Below are 19006 nucleotides of genomic sequence, written 5' to 3'. Positions count from 1 at the left end.
TGAGCACGGAGACTGTAGTGTATATCGTAAGTTTGAAAGCGTTTAACTTAAATTATCAATATGAATAATCAGTGCTCATAAACGGCTGCTGAGGTCATATTCTCAAGTGAAGCGAGTTGAGGCCTGGACCCGGAAACAACGCTTCTTACGTCATCACTTAACAACCGAATACTTTCACCACCATTAAAAGGCAGCAGGTGCATAAATACACTTTTGTTTACTCCATGTAGTTCTAAGAGCTGAGGTGTACATTGTGATTTTCTGAAATACATTAAGGTAAGTGCGTAAAGATCTCTCTCACACACACTCTCTCTCTCTTTCTCACACACACACACACATACACACTCAATATAATATGCTGTTATACTCCATATAGCTTCATATACAAGTCAGAAACTAAGCTTTTTTTGCACAGGCCTATCTAAATGGTTAATGGTCCCACCTAGTGATCAACTGTAAAAATAACAAATGTTACCTCTTCCCAACAGGGAAAACCACCAACAATCAAGAATCTCACACACACACAAACACTATAATTTGCTGTTATACTCCATATAACTCCATATACAAGCCAGAAACTAAGCCTTTTTTTGCACAGGCCTATCTAAAGGGTTAATGGTCCCACCTAGTGATCAACTGTAAAATTAACAAATTTTACCTCTTCCCAAAAGGGAAAACCACAAACAATCAAGAATGCATGATTACATGGTGGCATGGCTTTGCAATCAAAAAATGTCGTTATAATGGAAGTCAATGGGGCAAAAACAGCCACCAACAACTAATTAGGGAGAAAAAATTTAAATCTAATGTTGCACAAAAACTAAAAATGCATCAAAGCCAATGTTGCTACTAAACTTTGACATGCCCAAGACTGTTATAAAAAGTAAAAAAAAAAATCCAGCCACAATTACTTTTATATTGAAAATAAGTCATTTTGTGTGTTTTTTTCCTCAAATCAGTGACATCATTTATTAATTAAAGAGTTAAAATCTTGGATTTTTTAAAAACATTTGGTAGTTTTGATCAGGACTGAGGTTGATTAACAGATTTATGCAAAAAAAAATTGAAAAAAAAAATATGAATCTGATACATTTTTACAGCAGTTTAATTGAGTGGATGTTTTCATCCCGAACAACTCCAAAGGGTAGTGAATTTGAACAATCCACAAGGATTAACAACGGAACTTAAAGTTGTGAACTAAAATATTATTTCAACCATACAGCATGTGAATAAATAAAATGCATACTTGAACATTTCATTATTCATAAAATGCATAACGTTTCTGGTGTTTGGATTTGTACTTCAATATAATGAGCAGCAAGTTTAAGAATAGCCCTAGACTAGTTTCTCTTTCTCTCTCTCTCTCTCTCTCTCTCTCTCTCTCTCTCTCTCTCTCTATTTAACAGCATTAGCTCAATGAAATACGTCTTCCTTCCGTTAGAATGAATGTTTTCCTGCTTGCTAAATGTTGGGCTCGTGATCAATAAGTTGTATTCGCCTCAATCTGATTCAGTAAAGTCAAACCGCAGACAGTGAAGCCTCATCACTGAGCGCGAGTCCCGCGCTCTGTGAGGCGGGAACAGAGGATTCCGCTTGCTCTTAAAGCCTTCCGCAAACACCCACGATCCCAAATAACAATGATTTTCATAAAATAATGATTAATTATTAATTGATGATTTGTTATTATCATTATGGTCCTGTGAAAATAATAATATGGGCTGCGAGAAAATAATGAATACAAAGAGTAGTGCTGCTGAGTGCAGGCATGTTTCAGCCCAGTAACACCATTCTTCACAGCCAAAAAACAGACCGAATTCAGTTCAGCTGGAGGGGGTTGGGTTTTTGGGAGTAGTTATGTATGGTTTGTGGGGGTCGAGATAAAGGTGTCAATTGGTCTTCCATATGGACAGTGTCTTATGAGGCTTTCACTTGCTGAACTGGTTTATATAGGACTGTTGTTTTGGTTATAGACTAAAAAATGGTCTGCCCCCACGTAAGATTTTTCTAGTTCTAGTCTTTCGTTTGTTATATTCAACTAATCAGAGGTTTATATTAAAATGCATTAAGTTTGCAACAAAGCACATGCATAAGAAGCCTAATAATTGTGAAAAATGAGACGATGAGATGATTTTAATTATTTATTAATAAACACATTTTTTCTTGTCGTCTGGAGGATGAAATTCACAGTGCTGGCTCTCTCCGAGGAGAGAAATGCAACATTCACAGATTACACAATTCATTTTCGTTTAAAAAACATTTCAAGCTTTCTGTAGATATATTTTTAATGTATGAGAGACACCACGATATTATGTTAATTAAAAAATTATAAATTCATTATCAGGAAAATATTAAAGTGATTAGACGGCGCCTCCCTGTCATTAATGCACATTAATAATTTTTGCACAAACACTTGAATATGAGCGTCGTGGTTTTCACTTGCTCCAAGAGCACTCCATCACAAGTACAATTCATGCCAACAGCCCATAATATAACTGCATATTCAGCAAGAATTCATGTTAAACATATTTAGCTTGATCAGAAGGTTACAATGACTGCAAGAGTCGAGCGGGATGTTAAGAGTTTGTCTGTTTCTTTTACTGATTATTTTCGGGTTAAAGCATGATTTAAACAGATTCACACTCAATCGCTTTCGCAATAATGCATTCAAACAAATATAATCTTACAGTGCTACTACATTATCAGCATGCTATCTGATTTTGAAATCTTGAAGAAGTTAATCGATCTGTTTAGATAAAATAACTGACAAAAATGTACTGTTATTTTCATCACAAACAAAATTTTCACAGCAGAAAGCAGCAATTAAAGAATTAATGCTTACGATGTTATTAGTTTGGCATGTGATATAGAGAAAAAAGTTTACAGAAAAAATAGCTTAAGCCACTTTGAAACTCTCCTGTTATTTTATTATTATTATTTTATATGCTACGTTATGAACATAACATTTCAAACATACTGAAATACTTTATTCACGGAGTGAAGGCGGAGTGTGTTTCTTGTATCAGTGCGCACGGAGGGGAAGTTGTTGCTGCTCACAGACTCTGCTGCCAGTGAGAGATGTTTCACCTGACACAAGCACAGCACATCCGCCAAAAATCAACCTGCAGCAATGCTCGTTGATCGACTCGCCAAGCTTTACTTTTGTAGGTCGCATGGCAGTAAATAATTCGATAATATGACCATGCAGTCAATACAGATATTTAATAAAAACATTAAAACAAGCAGGGCTGTAAAATAAAACAATAAAAAACGCACGCCAGGTCTACACCGGACACAAGTGTAGCGATCCAACAAAAGACAACAGAACCCAGTGATGGATACACTGGACACGATCCCCATCAGTGAACTGATGCTCGTTCTGTTTATGACAAAATGTTCTGACACTGTGTTCAGATGATTTGACACTATAGTGTGATGTCATCAAGTTTAGACACACTTTTAGCGCAGTGGGGCACAGATGACAACTCTCGTGTCTGGTGTAGACACATAGAAAGTGTCTGCTCTATTTACAAATAAGTTCTATAAGAAAAAAAAAAAACTAAACCAGCGGCATAACGAGATGGAAATATAAACTAGAAAATATATTAACAGGTAAAATCACTTAAGTTGTCAATTACTAAAGCTCTTTTTTACATCGTGTGAATTTTGTTGATTATAATGAGAGAACATGAGTTTAATCGTGAGGACTTTTTATTAATCCGTCTTTCAAAGATTCAAAGTTTCAAAGATTTAATCGTGCAGGTTAAATTTTATTTGTTTCTTGTTTTACGCAAATTAGGCCTAAATAATGGGAACGAAATTATACAGTACTTCACGTTTAAACATGCAACAATTTCTTTATCAGTTTACAGACAAATGTCTTTTTCCCAATAAGTTATGTCAAAATAAAGGACAGGTAACGTATAAAAAAAATGCATGTTGTTTTATTAAAGTAAAATATATATTTATATTTAAAATATAAATTAAAATATAGGCATAATATATGAAAATATTGACATTTTGCATATTAATCCATGTAGCCTACCCCCCTAAAATAGGCTACCACTTTTAATGCTCCAATGCAAAGGAAACCACAATTTCTTTTGAATAATATAACGCATAATCAATATAAATAATACTGCACATCTTTTAAATGTGTCAAATTTAAAATATGGTTTAATACCATGTAGCTTAGAAAATATAAGCACAGACTCAGGCATAGGCTTGACATGTATCCTGCTTGAATTCGTTCTAAGAAATGCACATAACTTCATAAGTACCAAACTTTCATCTGTGAATATTACATATTAAATATATTAAATATCTAAACTATAGTGTTTTTCTTTAATTTTCCGTGACTGAAGCAGTCAAATGTAACACATCAGCGAGGCAAAACTGACGTCTATTTGCGAAAATGTGCTTTGATGCGCTTGTTTGATAACTTGTGGTTAAAGCGCCACTCAGCGATCAGAAGCTGCAAATGCACTTTACAGACGCCGCGGCAGCAGTACCCGTGGCGGTAAAAAGGGCCTTTTGAATGTCTACTTACTGTAGTTGTCCATCAGTTATGATCATTTGCAGTCAGCCGCAAACATGAGGTGAGAGCGAACGCGTGTGCGGCTGCGGGGGTGGCGCGTCACGTGTCTGTCTTCACCGTAAAACACATTTTTTATGAGTATGTATATATATGTTCATGTTTACATGCTTATTTATGTATATGTTAATATACATAATAATAATACCTATATTTTGGACAAGTGGTGCATTCTTGTCATCGTCTCGTCTTAGTCATGAAAAAAAGGTCGTTGATGAACATATTTCGTCTCGTCTCGTCTGATGAAATTAACACTAGTGCCAGTACCGAAGCACTCCACTGCTTCAGTCCTTAATGACTTCCATCCTGTCGCACTCACCCTCATCATTCCCAAGTGCTTTGAGTGGCTGGTTGTATCCCATTTAAAATCCTGTTTCCCTGCTTCACTAGACCCATTCCAATTTGCCTATCACCGCAATAGGTCAATTGAGGACACCATCTCTACAGCACTTCACTCTGCCCTCACCAACCTGGACAGTCAAAATACACATGTGAGAATTCTGTTTATTGATTTCAGTTCTGCATTTAACTCTGTAATCCCCTCCAAGATGGTCTCCCAAGCTCAGCCAGCTTGGAATCAGCATATCCCTCTGCAACTGGATTCTAGATTTTCTGACTAACAGACCTCAGTCTGTTAAGTTATATAACCTCTCCTCCTCCATCATCACCCTGAACACAGGTTTTCAACAGGGCTGTGTACTGAGCCCTCTTCTGTACTCCCTATTCACCCATGACTGCGTTTCTGTTTATGGCTCCAACACCATAATCAATTTCACAAATGACACCGGATCAAAAATTATGATGAGTCAGTCTACAGGGATGAGGTGCAGCACCTCGCTGTGTGGTGTGCCACCGACAATCTGGAACTAAACACCTAGAATACAAAGGAGATCATTGTAGACTTCAGGCAGTCTAGGAGTCATGCACACACACCCATCTACATCAATGGAGCTGCAGTGGAGCGTGTGTCGAGTTTCAAGTTCCTTGGCATTAACATCTCTGATGACCTCACCTGGTCCCTTAACACCTCCACCCTGGTCAAAAAGGCACATCAGCGCCTTTAATTATTACGGAGCCTTAAGAAAGCTCACTTGAGTCCCAGGATCCTTGTGGAATTCTACTGCTGTACCATCGAGAGCATACTCACAAACTGCATCTCAGTATGGTACAGCAATTGCTCCGCATCTGACTGCAAAGCACGGGTAGTGAAAACTGCTCAACAGATCAATGGCACCCAGTTAACTATTCAGCCATTGAGAACATTTATCACAAGTGCTGCCTGGGCAGGGCAAGGAACATCATCAAGGATGCCTGTCACCCTAATCATGGACTTTTTACCCTCCTTCCATCCGGCTGGTGTTACAGTAGCCTATGCTCTTGCACTAGTAGGCTAAGGAAGAGCTTCTTCCCCCAGGTCGTGACCCTTTTGAACTCCACACGATCAATCTAACCTGTACCTTCTTTCTTACCGCACTGGTCACAGTACTTTACATACATGTATTTGCACTACTCATATTTTGCACAGACATTGTTCAAGCTACTACACCGTAAACTGTCTAACGTTGTTAATGTACAAAGCACAGAAAACTATTTCTATAAAAATATTATTTCACTACTGATATTTTGTTTAGAATACATTAACAATACTATTAGGGATGCAGGTGTGTGGTTTCACATAGAGCAGCTGTTACTACATGGAACCGTTGTTAACTGACAAGCTGCGTAAATCCAAGCTGATAATGAATGTGGATTTGCGCAGCTTGTCAGTTAACAATGGCTCTGTGTAGTAACAACTTTTCTATGTGAAATCACGCACATAATGTAATTTACCACTGTTTAGAGGACTGGCTTTACTGACGAGATGCACATTAAACATCGGCCGATATATATCATGCACCCCAAAATACTATTGTACTCAACCAACTGAATTTATTAACACTGTTCTTGCATTGCTGCATGCTCAAAATTGCTTAAATCACCTTTCTTTCCCATTCTGACATTCAGTTTGGAGTTCAGGAGATTGTCTTGGCCAGGACCGCACCCCTAAATGCATTGAAGCAACTGCCATGTGATTGGTTGATTAGATAATTGCATTAATGAGAAATTGAACAGGTGTTCCTAATAATCCTTTAGATGAGTGTATGTATATTATAGTGTATTTATAGTATATATATATATATATATATATATATATATATATATATATATATATATATATATATATATATATATATATATATATATACGTATATGTATTGCTAAGGCTTCCAAATATTTGTTGTCTTTTATAGTGTACTGTTTGGAAGTTAATTTGAGTAATGAGCTTTCAAAATATGTAATTTAATGTACATGTAATTGTTCAGATGCTCCACAATCCTGCTGTGTATGTTCCTTTAGCTCAGACAGTACATCATGACAGTATACATGACAGTATTGTTACTTTGATTCCCAGTGAATGCATAGAACTCATGAAATGTAAACTGTTAGGTTAATGCTATCTGATCAGAATTATTTTTTCCTGCTGCTTGTATTGAGTCAAATTGAGTTTTTGTAATATTTCTGTGCATCTCTTCAAGAGTTCTGGACTCTTCACAGATGGGCTCAGATCTTCACACTTATCTTAAACTCAGCAGCCTGTCACACTTTTACACACATGTATGTGTGTAAAACCTTGTAAGTGCTGATTAATCTTCCATTTGGCCAGAGTCAGAAAAAACAGACCTCCCTCATATTCCTCCTACTCTCTATTCTCTCATTTATCTTGCTCCTTCCATCCTTCCTTCCTTCCTTCCTTCCTTCCTTCCTTCCTTCCTTCCTTCTGTCATAAGCATTTCTCAGGGTATTAAGGAACGCCCTGTTATAGCCAAGGTGCATGCTGAGAATTTTCACAGTCCGTGATTTGACGTGACCCAGAGATCTATTAATACCTTTATGGCAGGTTGGCATATTGTTTTGGCAGTAGATTGCAGGCATTTTGGAGTTTATGCATGTTTTTGTGTGGGCATTGAGGTGGGTAGTCCTTCTGTTGCACTCCTTACGCACAGCATGGCTCTGTCTCTGGGCAGGCCTTTATCCGGACCCCCTCACCATGCTGAGAGTGTGTGCCACAGTATCTAGATGCTTTTAATACATGCACACGTATACAGAGTTTTTAAAAAGCTGGCGTAGGAATATGAAAATTTTATTGCTATTTAAAACTATTTAAAAAAAATGTCTACACAACTCATTTTAGGCTTCTCATAATCTCAGGTCTTTTGATCTAAAGGCTTATGCTTAAATGCTTAAAATTTGTTTTGAAATAAAAAATGATTCCATGCCATGTCTTCCCCACCCATTGATGATCGTCTCACAAGTTCTGTGGATAGTCACGCTGAAATATTCACAGAAACAAATACAGATGGGAAGTTAGTAAGAATTACCTAGGTTTATCAAGACTTTTGACTGGTATTGGTGTTTGTTTGTTTGTTTGTTTGTTTTCATTGAAAACAGAAGCCCTGGAGCATGACACCTTATCCTGTTAATCATATTCGTAATTATGCATACCTAAAGTTGCCCAGTTTCAGTTCCATTTAAATTTGTCTAAATTAAAATAAACAAATTAATTAAAATCAAAACAATGAAACAATTCAAACTGACAAAAATATGTCAGTTTGTCAACTCAAAAGAAAAGAAAGTTCTAAATACTTTTTTATTAACTTTTTGTTATTTTTTTTTTTAGGTTTTTTATTTTTTATTTTTATTTTTATTTTTTGAGCAAGGCAAACTTAACTTGGTTCGGAAAAAATAACTTATGAGTATTTAGAACTTTATTTTTCAGTTATATATATTGTTGGCAGTAGTATATCAGTAGTAAATATCAGTTTACATTCCAATTATTTTTGCCATTAATTGTAATAATCCATTAAGATGTGTTTTTTTTTTTCTCACAAGGAGTCTGACAGCAGCCAGTGCTCCACACAGATATCTGATCTCGCCATCATCCAGTCTGTTTGGAATAACATGAAGAAACAGAACAAACTGAAACAGACTAAATCCAGAAGAACTGTGGCAATGTTTCCAAGACACTTCAAGAAACCTTTCTGCTAAGCTACCTGAAAAACAATGCACAAATGCACCCTAGGACAAAAGCTTTTTTAACACACAGTGTGGTCACACCAAATGTTGATTTAATTTAGTTAAGATAATAGAAGTTTTATTTATGGCATTATTTTTGACACCATACTTTACAGCATTTTTACACAAGTGCCTAGAACTTTGCACAGTACTGTAGCTTTGCAGTTTTCTTCGAGCATTTTGGAGATATTGCCACAGTTCTTCTTGATTTTGTCTCAGTTTGTTCTGTTTCTTCATGGCATTCCAGACAGACGGGATGATGATCAGATTAGATCTCTGTATGGAGCACTGGCTGCTGTCAGACTCCTTGTGCAAACAAAAATCTCTCTGGATTATTACATTTAATGGCAAAAGGAATGTGTGGAAATGTTTGGACTTAAAACCATTTTTGTAATTTTTTTGTAATTATTTTTTTAATTTATTTCTATTTTTTTTTTTTTTGGTGAAAATTCTAGTGGCCTAAGACTTTTGCACAGTACTGTGTGTGTGTGTGTGTGTATATATATGTATATATATGTATATATATATATATATATATATATATATATATATATATATATATATATACACACACACACACACACACACACACACACACACACACAGAGAGAGAGATGTAGAGAGCTTTAGGGTTACAGTGCATAAATAAATGTACACACACAGGTGGCTGTCATTAGCTTGTGCCAGCCTGCAGGTATGTACAGTATGTGAGTCTGAGCATCTGTTCATTATGATTGTATTAGTTGTTCTCATTGTGTGTAAGAGAATGTATATCTCCCTTTTGTGATGTTTGTGTGGGTATGGGACATTTGCTGATTATTGTTGGTGCAAGGTATTTTAAATACCTTATACTCCCTAAAGGACCACAATGACCAAAGCTGTAACATCATCTCCAGTAGGTCAATGCAATAATTAAAAGCAGTTTGTCCCCTTTCTCTGTTCCCCATTTTTCATTTCTGTGGCCCTTTTGTAGAATCATACACTAACACACATATCCCTGTCATCCACTCCTCCCTAACTCCGCTGGATATGGAAGAGTGTGGAACATCACATTAATGTTCTCCCATCTGGTTTCTCTTAGGTCCTCTTAAGTCAGGTGCACAGACTGAGGGCACTGGATTTGTTGGGGCGATTTCTGGACCTGGGCCCTTGGGCCGTCAGTTTGGTGAGATACACAATTAACATTTGTTTTTAACTTTCTTTTCTTTTACGTACAGTAGCCTTTAGATAATACATATGTTAGTTAGGTACACTGTGTGCAGAATATCATTCTACAGCTATCTTGCATCATCATCTAGTCTTTTTTTTCCCCCACTCTCTCTTTTTGCTCTCCGCAGGCTCTTTCAGTGGGGATTTTTCCATATGTGTTGAAACTGTTACAGAGTTCAGCAAGAGAGCTCAGGCCTCTTTTGGTCTTCATATGGGCGAAGATCTTGGCTGTGGATAGTGTACGTAAACCACTTTATCCCTTTGATTTCAACCCTTGTTTTTACCCAGAATTCCACATGATACTCAGAACATTTAAAATCATTTAGATAATAATGACCAGCTAAAAAACCTTTTACTATTGAAGCCATCAAACTTGATATTCAAAGATAAAAAAAAAAACATAATACAATAATTTATTATACAGTAATGCAATACAATTTTATATATATATATATATATATATATATATATATATATATATATATATATATATATATATGAATATATATATGAATATATATATAAATATAATATATATATATAAATATATATTAATATATAATATATATATATATATATACACAATAATAATGATAATACAATAATACATAATAATAACATAAAACATAAATACATAATACAAACATATTACTTGATTCACAATATTCCTATTATTTTTATTTAAAAATAATATTACTGTTAATTTTCAGATAGGTTATTGAAAATTAAGCTCTGACAGCTACCAACTACTTAGTTGTTGATATCATTATCATTAAAACAAAATAATCTGAATTAAAACTGAAGACTCTGCAGGACCTGGAGGATTTTTCTGAAGAACGGTATTCAGATGAACTGTTTAGAACAAACAAGGGACTCATAAACAACCATCACAAAAATATGGAAGGTTTTTTTTTCTCTGTGGACTAAATATAAACATATTTTATGAAAAATTTTACTCAGGACATTACTAAATAAAAAATTACTCTTATTTTCTTAAAATTATTCACATTTTCACAGATTCTGCTAGGGGTTCTCAAACTTTGGCATGCCACTGTATCAATACAATACTCCAAAACTCTGGAGAGCAGACTCTTAGACGAGGCCCAGTTAAACTCCTGTCAGCACAGTTTTAAGTAAATGTTAACCAAAAGAAAGATAGAGAGAGAATATAAACATATGAAAGTGCTTTTTAAGGTCTCAAAAGTGTGTATTCCATTTATGTTTTTATTTATTTCTTTTATTCATTTGTTATTTTGTTATTCCTCATAAGAGCTTTTCTGAGAGACCATCAGAATGATCAGACTGTAAACTAGAGAAACATTGGTGATTGGTTTAGTTCACGCAGCATTGTGGTTTCAACCACCATTTATTCGGATCATTTTCAAAATATTACTTTTATTGTGTCATAAAATGTAATTTTAGCTCAGGTCAGCTCAGAATTACCAGATTTACGTCGTCGCGGACATCACACTCCCGAGTCGAAGTCCGAACTACCGAGGAAGTCCAAATTTCGCATACTTTGTATTGAGAAACGCATGCAGACCTACGTCACCAGTCTATTTGCATAATCCTCTCGGTACTTTAGACCGCGGTGGAAACACAGAAAGCAACAGGTCTGGGGGGAAAATAGTTCCTGGGGAAAAAGTTCCTGGTACAATTGTTCCGGGTAATTTCGGTGGAAACATGGCAGATGATTGTCTTCTGGACAACTGTCAAGTCAGTAGTCTTTCCCATAATTTTGGTTGCATGTTCTAAACTAGCCCAATAAGTACCCAGTATTTATACTCAAAATTAGTCAAACTAATCAAGCTCAAAATTGAATATTCTATTTTTTTGAGATACTGAAGTTTAAATTTTCCTAAGCTGTAAGTCGTAACCATCAGAATTAAAACAAAAATAAAACTCTTGAAATATTTCAATTTGTGTGCAATGTATCTAGAATATAAGAAAGTTTGCATTTTTTACTAAATTACAAAAAAAAAAGACCTTTTCCATGATATTCAAATTTTTTAGATGCACCTGTAGAGGAGAGTGTGTTACTAGTGCACATACATTTCGAATTGCACAAAAAAAAAAGTTTCAGACAGTTTTTCTGTGATGTGGTAAGGTTGGGGGGTAATTGGGTAGTGTGGGGGGGAGGAGGTGAGATGGTCCATGTTTCAGGAGGTAGGGGGTTTGTGTGGAGTTTCAGAGGGGGGTAGAATTCATGGGTAGAAAAAGGATAAACGACTTAAAAATAAGTTTACCCTTTGTGGTCAACCAAATCTGAGCCTGTGACAAAATCATCCATTCATTCAGAAAAATAATAGTCCTACCTAATGTAGTAATAGTCCAACCTAAAGTATTTTGCAGAAATAATCATCACCCACCCTTTTTTACTTAGTTGTGCGTAGTTAATTCTGTATTAATGAAGCTGCACTTCCCATAGACAGCACAGAACAGATGAGAAACACAAATAACTTATGTAGTCTACTAGTGTAGAAGTCATTTTCAGATGCAACAAATAAAATGGGGAAAAACACAAAGTTGTAAATAAATTTGATATATATATAGCATACAATTAGGCTATTTCCAATGACCACCCCATCTCCAAATCTGAGCGTGTTGTCTAAAACATTGCTCGAATTGAGGATAAATCCTAGGGTTTTTTTGTTTGCTTGGGGTTGTGTTAGTGGTGCTACAGGCTATATATATATATATATATATATATATATATATATATATATATATATATATATATATATATATATATATATATATATATACACACACACACACACACACACACAGACCAAAAGTTTGGACACACCTTCTCATTCAAAGAGTTTTCTTTATTTTCATGACTATGAAAATTGTAGAGTCACACTGAAGGCATCAAGGGCTATTTGAATAAGAAGGAGAGTGATGGGGTGCTGCGCCAGATGACCTGGCCTCCTCAGTCACCAGACCTGAACCCAATCGAGATGGTTTAGGGGCGAGCTGGACCGCAGACTGAAGGCAAAAGGGCCAACAAGTGCCAAGCATCTCTCGGGGGAACTCCTTCAAGACTGTTGGAAGACCATTTCAGGTGACTACCTCTTGAAGCTCATCAAGAGAATGCCAAGAGTGTGCAAAGGAGTAATCAAACCAAAAGATGGCTACTTTGAAGAACCTAGAATATGACATATTTTCAGTTGTTTCACACTTTTTTGTTATGTATATAATTCCATATATAATTCCACATGTGTTAATTCATAGTTTTGATGCCTTCAGTGTGAATCTACAATTTTCATAGTCATGAAAATAAAGAAAACTCTTTGAATGAGAAGGTGTGTCCAAACTTTTGGTCTGTACTGTATATATATATATATAAATGACTATTTATTTGATCATGGTAGAGATAAGCTATTCATTGTATTTTTAATTGCTTACCTTAATTAATATTTGATGTGACTTCCAAATACATTGAAATATCTCAAAAAAAGAAGAAAATAAACTCACTGTTTGGTATCACTGTCAAATTCAGCAGCAATTTATTTGATTATTTAATCTTCATTTACTAGTGAGAATTCCGGTCTGAGTAATGGTGCCAGCTGTCCCTTTGCGCCACCAGGTGGAGATTTCATTAATGAGTTTGTATGCCTGCATGCATACTGTATATTTTAAAGAATTCCATGCACGATCATTTTGATTAATTTTTGATTCCATGAGCCAGTTTTGATGATTTTGATGAATAATCATAAATATAGACTAATAATTAATTAATGATCAATTATAATTACAGACTTTGGATAAACGCTTCTATTAAATGATTAAATGTAAATGTATAAAATATAAAAAATAGTAAGAATGAAAAATGAGTGCATGTTTGTATGTATGTAAGATAATAAAACTCTGACATGGAGTGGATAAATATATATATATATATATATATATATATATATATATATATATATATATATATATATATATATATATATATATAAAAATAAAAATCTGTCAAAAAAAAGTCAGAAGCTTTCTCTTGCAGGTTCATTTTTTTTCATTTAGCTTCACCTAAGCAAGGCACAAAACAAGCAGTAGCCTAAACGATGTCATTCAGTTAGCGAAAGCTAGATGTCAATAGATGTTGTTGAGGCATTTACATTTTGACAGTCTAAAAACTTCAATCACATGAATGACTATAAATAATTAATTAATGAAATGTACCATATCTTAACTGCATGAGCTTAATCAAATTTGTCATAATAATTTTTTATTAAAAAAAATATCTGGGGGACCCCTTCTATGTCAATTTTTTTTTTCAAGCTCTTGGTTCATAAAGAAGATCTGTAAAGTTGCAAAGACTAAAGTCTCAAATCCAAAGAGATATTCTTTATAAAAGTTAAGACTCGCCCACACCCCCCTAAAACGAGTCTTTCTAATATGCCCCCACATCTCTACATCACTATGTGGGAAGATTTGCATAATGCTACCCAAATGTTCACGCAAAGAAAGAAGGTGTACCTTTTATTCTTTTCGTAGTATCATTGTTGCCGCTGTCGCCATGTCATATAGACGGTGTGTGTTTCACTGTGAAAGCAAACTACTTCATTTGCCCTTCCAAATGAGGATGATATCTGCTTCGTCATACCTGGAGCTGATCCGTGCTGGTCGTTGAGGAAATACATCAACTTTGCACTGTGGATCACTGGATCGGCTTTCACCTTGGGCAAAGCTGAGTCTAGCCCGGGGTCATCACATGTGGTTGTCGCAAGTCCAAAAGACGCTCACTCAAGCCAGCCTCCGCTCACTCTAGGCTGCGGCTCACTCTATCCCTCCGGCCTCCGCACACTCTGCTGCTGTGTGTTATGCTGTTTTGTTGAGAAAGAGAAACTACTTTGTTTGGCCTTCCGAAAGAGGACACGACTAGAAATCATGTTTATATCACGTTTATAATGGGTTTTATGTTTATGTCTAGTCACTCAGGGCATCACAATATCTTAAGGGGTTGTAACATTTCTGTCACACGCTTGAGGTATTCGGCCAATCACAATGCACTGGATAGCTGGCCAGTCAGAGCAAACCTCGCTTTTCAGACAGTGAGCCTTGTAAAAATCGATGTGGTTCAGAAGGCGGGGCATAGAGGAGAAACAATAATGTGTGGAAAATGATGGGTTTTTCCTACCTTGAACCACATAAACACATTTCATTACACCAAATACACATCATATGACCCCTTTAACTACACAACAAAATAAAACGGGGTGAGTGATGATTAAAATTTCTTAAATATTTCTGCGAAATGTGTTAGGTTGCACAGAAGAAACATATGTACAGCGTACAGCAGCAGAAGACTATTATTTTGCTGAACGAACAAGTGACACTTATCCTGCATTTTTTTTTTTTTTTTTAAACCTTTATTTGAATATAGCAACATAATATTGTGCTCTACAATATTCCCATTAATAAATCTCTGACAGGGACTATCAGCCAGTCACTGTGTGCATAGTTAGTAAGCATGCTGATATAAACCATAGCAACGAGGTCAACCCCACCCTTTCTCTTAGCTTAAGACTTCTCTTTATCCCTTAGTTAAAGTTTGTCTCAGCAGCTTTGTTAATAGGTTTTAAAATCAAACTCTTAGCTAAAAACTTTTGCTGCTTTTTATGAGAACTCTTAGTGGTAAGATAAAATGTTTTGTGAATACAGGCCCAGACCCTTAAAGTTGGTGTGAAATGCCATTATAATTCCACTTCCATAATGCATCATAATTCCGAGTGATACAAATAATTCAATTAAGAAAACATATAGGACAGGATGTATTTTATCAGGAACTGACTACAAATTGTGAAAAGTAGGCATCACACACAAGAATGCAGCTGAACCAATTACGAGTTTGCTTAAATAATGCCTAATAGCTATTTGGCTGTTGGTTTACTTTTATGCAGCAGCAATTTACACTAAGTGAAAATAGCATATTTTCTTAGTGATACATGCAATTTACACACATTTTACCATCTGCACCACTGAAGCTGACTTAGTGCCTGTACTTTGTAGTGTTGACAAGCCTACAGTAATTGCACGTTGGTGGGTGAAATTAGTGTAAATAGCTTCAGCCAACAAGGCAGGCTATTTGTTCTTAATGTAAATAGACACTCCGTTACTTATATCCAGAACGGATTCCTTATATGCCCTTGGATATGTATGGATGTTATCAGAAAGTCAATTCAGAGGGAAAATAAGTTTATTATTGTTATTGTTTTTTTTTTTGTTTTTCTTTTTTAAAGATTGCAAAGTAAAACAACACTTTCAAACTGTTTTCTTTTGTAATAAAATGCAACAATAAATTGTTCAGTAGACCAAGAACTTGCATTAAGAAGTTTTTTTTTTTTTTTTTTGTAATGTAAATGCTATATTGATTTTTATTTCTAAATAAATTTAAAAAATCAACACGGAATTAAGATTATCTTTTTAATGCACATTCCTGGTCTAGTCAATGATTCATCTGTTATTTTAAAAAAAAATTAATTGAAATGAGATTAATGTGACTTTATCATAGAAGACATTATTTGAACATTCAGAGTGTATGTCGTACATTGGAGTCTGGAAGAGCAGTGGAAATGAAAGTGGTTTGCCATCTGTCTCTGGCAATAGTGGTAAAGACACCTGCGGAGATAGATGATCATTCACACATACCTCACAGAGACTGCAGCACTCAAATTGAAACTCTAATGCTGCTGATCTGGCTACTGAAAACACATTTTTCTTTAAAGATATAACTTATGTCATATTTTATGATTGAATTATCAAATTCAACAGCAGCTCTAGGGAATGAATATTAAATCAAAGGTCAAACGACTCCCTGTGACTTGACCTAAAATGTCAAATTTTAGGGTCAAACTTAAACTGTTCATTCTATTTTTAATTCCTCTTTGAGCAGAGAGGCCCGGATGCACAGCTCTCCACAACTCTGATGCAGATATCATTGCCCTCAGATCTCATTGACACCTGCGTCAATTAAAAAATTGTTTCAGTCACAAGATATGCGAGCACCAATTTAGAAAGTATTGACATAAAGATAGAATGGAGGTTTATACAGGTTTGGAACAACTTAAGTGTTAGTACACGATGACAGAATTTTCATTTTGGGGTGAATTACCCCTTTAATTGGCACGCTTAAATTGACAGACATTCCTCCAGTGTTCATTGTCACATGATCCTTTAGAAATCAGTGTGTGTGTGTAACAATCTAAAAGTTTTTATTGCCACTTTTAATACATTGTATGTGTCCTTGCTCATTAAAAGACCTAATTTATTAAAGAAAAAAAATCTTACTTACCCCATACTGTTCAGATATACACAGAACTGTTTAGATCGTATAGAGTGGTTAGTATGTGTAATTGGTGAGTTCTCAATTGCATATGGCACTTAAAAAATCACCAGATGAAGTGGAGAGCACAAGCAGGCTATAGTACAACTTGCCCTTTCCGTCTTGCCCACACTATCCTCCAACACACATTCTGTTTTAGATGGGACAAATAGCTTTTCTCCATCTCTCTCTTTCCGGTCATTCCAGGCTCTGTTATTGTGTTTTGGTATCAGCGATGTGTCTCACGTGCTGTAGTTCAGTTTTCATTAGGAGAGTATGTAAGTGTTTTACAACTCTGACTCAGAGAAAACTCAGATGTAAGAGGTTCATAACAGACAGCAAGATTGGGAGAAACTGTTGTCAGCAGTCAAAATTTTTGTCACTTCTTAAATTCCTTCTTTTACACTCGCCTACTCTCCCTCCTTCTCTTTCTCTTTTCTGTAGTCATGCCAAGCTGATCTTGTAAAAGACAATGGACACAAGTACTTCCTGTCGGTGCTGGCTGACCCGTTCATGCCTGTGAGTATCTTAGGATGGCACTGAATCATTTTCAAGTTTTTCAAAACAAAATCTGTTCTTTACTTCAACTGCTGTCCCATATTTGTTGAGTTCAGACTATTATTTGTTTTTTAATTGGAATTTTGTGTACTTTTGACCAGTCAAATTTACAAATGGACAATGAAAATGGATAAGACACTGTTAATTAAATGAAGTCGTGGATATTGTTTTTTAATTGTTGACTCCTGATTCTTTATTCAGGCTGAGCATCGGACCATGGCAGTCTTCATCCTTGCTGTCATTGTCAACAACTACAACACAGGACAGGTATAAGACAGATGAAACAGAAATAAAAGATAAAAACAAAAGGCAAGCTCACAATACAGGACTGTAAGACTACATGAACTGCTGCGATGCTCACACTCCACAAGGTTTCTGTCATCTGTTATCATCTTGTCATACTACATAACACAACACTGACGAGGTATACAAATGACAAGACATTCTCATGTACATTCACAGAGAAATTCATAAAGTTATTACAAGACTTTTATTTACAAGATCATGTGGCAATAATTTGAAACAAGTTTGAAAAGATTGCGGTGTCGGTGACTGCTCGGGACAGGCTCAGATCACATCACTGATCTGCTCACACCTAACAAGAATCGGCAAACCAAAAAAAGCACCGATTTGGCTGCAGTCTTGGGGTTTTGTCGCAGACCTTGAAAACCTGTCTCTGACAGCAAAATCCAACCAAAAGTTGTATAGTGTGAGCTTACCTTATCTGTAATGACAGTTGCTAAACTAATGTTTACAAACAAACTTGAAAAGTAAATATGAATGTAATTGGATGCTTTGAACAGTCTATTGTTATTCTCAGAACTTATTGTTCTCTTTCTTCAAAAAAAAATTGTCCTTTCTTTTCATCAGGAGGCTTGTCTGCAGGGTAACCTGATTGCGATCTGTCTGGAGCAGCTGAATGACCCTCATCCTCTTCTGAGGCAGTGGGTGGCAATCTGTTTGGGCCGTATCTGGCAGAACTTTGATTCTGCACGCTGGTGTGGAGTTCGAGATAGTGCCCATGAGAAGCTCTACAGCCTTCTGTCTGATCCGATACCAGAGGTTCTGAAAGTCTAATTCTTTTAGAGCTTGCATATTTTAGATTTTCAAGGGTAACATGTTATAATAACTTTCATTAATCATTAACAAACAATATATAATGTTTAATAATAGATCATTAGTTAACATATATTCACATAGCTAGA

General features: G+C 35.6%; 1 protein-coding gene across 4 annotated transcripts in view; it reads left to right on the top strand.

The window, feature by feature from the left end:
• The window catches only part of rptor (regulatory associated protein of MTOR, complex 1), a 260643-nt gene that overhangs the window by 151574 nt on the left and 90063 nt on the right, over positions 1-19006 (top strand). For all 4 annotated transcript variants that reach the window (XM_059560532.1, XM_059560531.1, XM_059560530.1 and 1 more), the window contains exons 13-17: positions 9786-9869; positions 10042-10152; positions 17688-17762; positions 18003-18068; positions 18672-18863. In XM_059560532.1, coding sequence (XP_059416515.1) covers positions 9786-9869; positions 10042-10152; positions 17688-17762; positions 18003-18068; positions 18672-18863 — 528 coding nt within the window. The remainder of the gene's footprint in view (positions 1-9785; positions 9870-10041; positions 10153-17687; positions 17763-18002; positions 18069-18671; positions 18864-19006) is intronic.

Source organism: Carassius carassius, chromosome 10 (genome assembly GCF_963082965.1).
Source record: "Carassius carassius chromosome 10, fCarCar2.1, whole genome shotgun sequence".
NCBI classification, from domain to species: Eukaryota; Metazoa; Chordata; class Actinopteri; order Cypriniformes; family Cyprinidae; genus Carassius; species Carassius carassius.
This window is presented reverse-complemented; position numbering and strand designations above follow the sequence as displayed.